Genomic DNA, 6,737 nt, shown 5'->3' with positions numbered 1-6,737 from the left:
CTCAAGAGGGCTTTACAAATTGTGGGCAAACTTTTTTTTATATATATAGAGAGGCAGTCACGGGAGGAAAAATCAAAGGAAGATGTTGAATGCGAACTTGAAGAGTGAAAACACAAATGGTTGGAAGGGACTTCTAGACTTTGCGGCAGCAGAGGAGAGAGAATGCGGAAACTCCCACGGAGCAAACGTTGCTAGAATGTGCTGAGCTGAGGACCTGTGATCAGCAAGAGGATGGTTTAAATGTGATTCATCACGCAGAAGGAATGGAAGTCTACTTTGGAGCAATTAAATGTTCCGAGCTTTTGAAGCAGTCATATACAACAGGTGACTGCATGTACGAGACCGCATACCACCACCGCCATGGAGACTGGAGACTGGGCACGATGGGGTGACGATGGTAGAGCACAAGCCAAAGCCGTGCATGATGAGAACAACAAATATCCTAGGAGGATGATCATTGTGCCACTTGATGGGGAGATCAAATATTTAGCAAGGCTTGTGTTAATATCAACCTGACTGAAGCACTCTGGTACCAACCCACATACATCCTCTCCAGCTTAATAAGAAAGAGAACAGATCTGTTCAGTTGACCTCACACAGAGCGATGGGCCGGGCCAATGTACGTGCACATTGTGGGGGGGGGGGGGGGGGGGTGGGGGCAGTGGCACTGCGCTACGAATCCTACGACCCGAGTTGGATTCCCCGCCGTGGCAAACACCAGCGGCGAGTAAATATCCGAACCGTGACCCGGGCCTCCCGCAAGGTCAGCTCGGCCTTAAGTGAGTGGTGGGAGCAGTGTGCTGGAAGCTTTATCAAAATTAGCACTGGAGAGACAAAGGCAGCCAGGCATGGTAGTGGCCACACAAGCCCATCGTGCACTGCGCAGCCCTTAACTGGTGCTTGAGAACAACTTTCCCCAACAGTCGCTAATGCTATAAAAGGGCACCGTGTCATTGTGTTTGGTGAAATAACTAGTTTCCCAAAGCAGTGAATGTCATCCGTCTGGTGTCTGGTTTACCTCCGTGCAGTTCGATTAAAGTCACAATAAGAGGTCGGAAAACTAACTTGGCTTATTCGAATATAGAGAATGTATTATTTTACGCTGATGAACTCATATTTTTGCCAATGATAACTTGTTATACTCTGCTCCCAATTACAATTGGAAAGTCTGTCACGTGCCCTTCAGTTAGAATTAAATGTATTCACCGTGCCCAAAATACACACAAAGCACAAAACTGCACACTTAATTTAATATATTTTAATTGAATAAACGGCACTTATTCAAGCAAGATACTGACATGAAATGCCAGTAAGCCACACTTTGTCCATACAGGCACGTAACGGTCCGATTGGAGACATTTAAAACGCAGACTAAAGCAATTTAACACGTAGGAAATAAATGGAATTTTGGGATCTAATTATTTATAGTGTGCCTGTTTTAGAGATGAGAATATGAAGGAATATTGATGTGTCGTCCAGCAACATGTATCAACTCACCCCGACATTAAACGAATAATCATTTCCAAAATGTTGTTCATAATTATAAAAACAAACACAAAATCCACCTGCACATTCGCGGTGTACCATACACTGTCATGAATACGCCTCCGTTGCAACCCACGGGTTGTTTACACATTTCCCGTGAATGTGCAAATTAAAAACATGAACAAAATGAGCTCTCATCACACCTGAAACGATAAAACGTATTTTGAAGAACATATTGCCAAACGGTAGACTTCATAAAACCCATACCTTTAAAAACCTCCGAATTAAATCTATGGATTTAGTCTTTATTAATATACGTTTTACAAAACATAGACAACTGCCATTCGAGAACAATTCTCTTTGAGTGACCCATGACTGCGATCGTTACGGGGGGGGGGGGGTGGGGAGCTAAGAGGGCGATGCAATACAAGCACAAGCACACCAATTCTGCATCAAGACGGGCTGCCATTGAGAAGCGAACGCGATCATCACGACAGCGGCGACATCACCGAGGAAGACGTTCTCAGTGTGAACTGCACGGATTTGCCGTTTCACCGACAGGTAAACAGACGGACATCCTTGGGAAGGACAAAACCCCACAGCAGTGAAGAGCCTTTGGGTTGGTGTCAAGGTGAGCGAGCGAGCGAGTGAGCGAGGAGTTTCCCGTGGAGGACGTTGCAGCATGTCGCCAGTCACGACGCTTTGCAGGAAGAGACCTTTTTCGCATGGCGGGTTTTGCTCACTTTGAGAAGGTCTGTTCAAAACAACAACATCACACGCAGGGATTGATTTCCCCATCACGCACGCGTTTCTACCCCTATAATTACCTGAGATATTTTAGTGTTACGCTGTAATATTTATTCCTTACACTGGCAACAGAAGCAGATGCAACAATATACACATTTACTCACAGCATGTATAAAGCTGCAAAGTTCACATATGGGGGTGAAATGCCAAAGTTGGTATCAGCGATGTCAACTCTTGCAATTCTAGAGACTCTGCTTGACAGCCTAGAAAAATCAAGAGATGGTTCCTCACGCAAAACTCCTTGTGATATTAATCAGCTGTCGGTAAAACGTCGGGGGCCTGTGCTGTTGAAAGATGTAACAGCGTGGTTGCAATATGAACATGGCTAAGTCCATGGATTTGCCAGGTCTTGAGGTGGCACAAGCGGTGGCTCTAGCAGTGCCACCCATGATTGGCTTTAGAGTTTCAGGTTCCTCTGCATGCCCCTGGTTGGGCCTAACAATTCAAATCCTAGCTAGCCTGACCGAACTTACGGACCCCTTTTTCTTTCATGGCGGTGTGGAAAGGCCTTCATCCATCAGTGGACTAACCAAGGGCTTTATATATTTTGTTTGTATCTTGAAATTATACTCTTGCTACTTGTTTACAAACACACCACAGCCGATGACTGGTCTAATGGGTGGGAGCAGCGCTACAGTGGTTCACGAACTGCGCAACAAACCCAGAAACCGGGTTCAATTTCCGTACTCAGCTAACACAATCAGGGGTAAGTGATTTCTGACTCTGTTTTGCCCTTGACCAACCTGCACTCACCAGCGTGGTGAAGTATGGTTAAATAACCTCCATAAATTAAACAGCACGGGAGGTCTTCATCCAGCAGTTGACTGAGAAAGGCCAGTTACACTATCAAATTATTATATTCTCCCAGACCAGTGGGAAATAATGAATATACGTGCTCCAGATGACGCAGTCAAATGTGCCTTAAAGCGCAGAACGGAGTGACACCTAGTGTTGGGCCAGGGGTGTCTGACGGGCTGACTCCAGAAGCGCTGCAGCGCTACGCCTGGAGACTCTTCTCTGACGTGACGTGGTTGCTCTGTTGCTTGAAGAAGAACGTGATACAATTCAAGCGAGAATTACAAATGTGCGGAACGTGCGTGGTGGGGAACTGCCCCATCACACGATCTGCAATGCTAGAGCGTGCAACTGCAGCAGCGTAGATAGTGCACATGATCGTTGTGAGTGGTCACAGACAATTTTGTGCCGTGTAAAGTAATCTTGAAAACAGGTATAACGTCTCAACTCTGGGGAATCGTGGATAACACGATCCATTTCTCGTTGGGGTTGTTATCTTTTAGTTAAAATTTTTTAATGTTTAAATTTTTTGCAGATCAATCCTCAAGCAATGCCAACACTTGTGAAAAGTGCAAGAACTTTCAACAATCATGAACTAATAATCAGGAATGGTGTTACGTGTATACATCCAATATTAGCAAGATTTTAAGAACATGATTTTTAAACAAATAACTAAAATCTTAAAAATCAGCATGTCACAACGGTGGCAAATGTCTCCAGATGAAATGTAGTGCAAAACAGAGAAAGTGTAAGCCAAATAAATATGTATGCTGCGTGCAATACAAAGAATATATACACACACACACCAACTCGTACCGTAGAAACGTAATGATGTTTACAAGCAAGCCATTCAACTTCAGCAGTGACGACTCTATATCACAAACGAGTCATTTAAAAATTGACCGAACAAAACAAATTGGAAGAGCGTGCGGAGAAGAGCTGCCCCCTCTAACATGCGTTTGCCAGAGGTTACTGGACGGGATCTCGGAGGTGGCTCTGTGATATCCCCTTCCGCGGGCCACTCTCTAACACCAAGGGGAGCACGACTCTACGAGACATCCAAATTTATTCTTTGCCTCATGACGTGACGCCGAAAGCACGAAGCCGATACAATTGGATAACATATCTCATATTACTATAAAACATTTGTATCTAATGCCTCGAGTTTCCTGGCTGGGTGCTGGCCAGGGCTGCTCACCACCCCAACAGTAACTCTGTTGTTGTTGGTGGCTGCGGGCCACAGAGCCATCATCAGGACAGCGCCACCTTGGTCGAGGCACAGTGAGTGGGGGTATGGGGAGACAGAACTCCTTAAACGAACACACATCCAGCCGTGTTAACGCTCAAATGACACTCATTTGGTGAAACAAATTAAATATGGTTACAATTGTTTGCTTAATTTTTTTCATTATTTAATGCTGGTGGTGGTGGTGGTAATTTAGGCCCATCTCTACAGCTTGCTCTCCTGATTATTTTTTTACCCAGGATTGGAGTGGCCTGCTCGGCTTACCGAGAGTCTTCTAGCCTCCGCCTCTGGCTCTGTGTGCTGCTAACTGCACGTGGTCTAGCCCACTAGACCACGGCAGTGAACCCTATCCAACCAGAATTGAACATGTATAGCATAAAATTTGACTTAAAACTTTCGTGACTGCAGGAATTCATATTCTTGGTTCTTTCGGTAAAGTCACGTAGATAGAAAATAAAAATAAAATAAAAAGATAAGGTGGATGAAGACCGCTTGTGTTGCGATCGAAACATCGTGAGTTTCTTGCTTTTATTATTTTAAATTTATATCATTTAATTTCATTTTCTTTTATTCTTATGTTATTTTCTATCTACGTATCTTTACTGAAAGAACCAAGAATATGTATAGAATACACATGTATTTTAAATATTATCGATTCAGTAGCACAATCAGTGCAAAAATCGCCAACATATTTAAATGCAGCATATTTAGATATGTTTTATCATTAAACATATTTAATACCTTTTGATTTGATGTAAACCTGATTGTCAAACATATAAATAGTTTTATATTGCTAATAATCAAATATGATTCATTTTCTATTGTCAATAATGAAACATAGAAATAACTTTTCATCACCAAAAATCTAACAAATTATTTATAAGTTATTTTAACGTGCAACAGCAAAAGCATTTTTTTTTTATTCCCGAAAATTATTGAATATGCTTTCGATAATTGAGGATATATTTTAAAAGTTACGTAGTATGTTGTTCATAATTCAGAATATGTTAAATAAGTGGAATAAATATGTTGTCGAAAATCAAACATATATGTATAAAGAATCAAACAGCAACAAATCTCATGCCACAGAAGAGGTGGCAGTAACGAACAGAAAACTGACACGATTTATTTCAATTTGCTCTCACTTTTCAACGGTGCTCCTATTAATGTAATTCTTTCAGGGAAAACGGGCTCTCCACTAGTTTATATATATACACATGTATATGTTACATTTGGACTTAAATATAGCATAGTATACGAATACGATATGTATTTATAACTTTCAGCTCCAATGTGTTTTATACATATGTACATTGCAAGCAAGAAAGTCTTGCAGGGTTGCACTTGTTACCGATGCGTGCTGCAGCAGTGGATCACTGAGGTCTCTTGGGGGTTCTTCACAGATGGCACGTGGTCATTACCTCTCTTAACCAGGCTGTCTCCCTAGCTGCAGCGCCTCGGTGCTCGGAAGCTCTGGCACAAAGGCCATTGTCATAATCCCAAATTGTGCCACTAATTATTTCACTCAACAGGCAGACATCAGGCGAAGTTTGAAACGGTCACATCAAAAGAAGCGTAACTCGTGCAAGTCGCTAAAATTACCGGTTCATTTCTACACTCGCTTGCACCGGTGGTTACGTGCTATATCTACGCAAAAAATGCATCTCCTTACACGCATTATGATAAGCAATAATGATATTCTTGCAATAACAATCCGCGATGATCAAAGGTTGCTGGAGAGACTTGTGTGACGACCAACGATTGGAACAAAAAAAGATAAAATCAATACGGATATTTTTACTGAATAATTTTTCAAAAAATAATTTATTGAAAACCCCAAACAATATATATTATTGACAGCAATAAACTTGTGTTAACTATATGAACATTAATACCATCTAAGAAAGCATGTGCACTTATCCATGCTTACTGAACCTGTAATGAAACGCCATTTATTTATATATTTTCCCATTGTGCGATGTGTCAAACTCAGTTTGTGGGTTTTAATTAGCAGCGTGGCACGATTATTTTTGACAATTCTCCCCCCACCAGCACCCCCCTCCTCACCCCCCCAAAAAGTAGAGACATTAATAATTGATGGTTTGTTCCCTTTTTGGGAGGGAGGCCTCAGCATGAGGCTGGAGAAGCTGACAGCTGTCAGGAAGTGGGTTGGGGGAGCCCAGGGGGCATCAACAGGCATGACGGAACACCAAGAAGCTTAGGCATCTTCTAAAAAGTTCTTTAGGACTTTTCGTCGTGAGCCCATCTGCCACTGTTTGCTCGAGGGAGCAGGTGGCAGTGGCAGATGGCACGCACCCAGCACACACCTACCCCGTGACCACTCTACGCCATGCTACTGTACCGATGACAAAACCTTCATTAGGGGGTCCAATGCTGGAAGGGG

At 42.7% G+C, this 6,737-nt stretch overlaps 1 protein-coding gene across 4 annotated transcripts in view; it reads right to left on the bottom strand.

Moving 5' to 3' along the window:
* Nucleotides 1-1,243: 1,243 nt before the first annotated feature.
* Nucleotides 1,244-6,737, bottom strand: part of LOC116942198 (WD repeat-containing protein 7-like) — a 145,232-nt gene continuing 139,738 nt past the window's right edge. For all 4 annotated transcript variants that reach the window (XM_032953871.2, XM_076066791.1, XM_076066792.1 and 1 more), the window contains one exon: nucleotides 1,244-2,239. In XM_032953871.2, the coding sequence (XP_032809762.2) occupies nucleotides 2,178-2,239 (62 nt within the window). In that variant the 3' untranslated portion in view covers nucleotides 1,244-2,177. The remainder of the gene's footprint in view (nucleotides 2,240-6,737) is intronic.

The sequence above is a fragment of the Petromyzon marinus genome, chromosome 13 (assembly GCF_048934315.1).
Source record: "Petromyzon marinus isolate PM22_M1 ecotype Great Lakes invasive population chromosome 13, UKy_Petmar_22M1.pri1.0, whole genome shotgun sequence".
NCBI lineage: Eukaryota > Metazoa > Chordata > Hyperoartia > Petromyzontiformes > Petromyzontidae > Petromyzon > Petromyzon marinus.
Note: the sequence above shows the minus strand (reverse complement) of the source record. Positions and strands in the feature narration are given on the sequence as shown.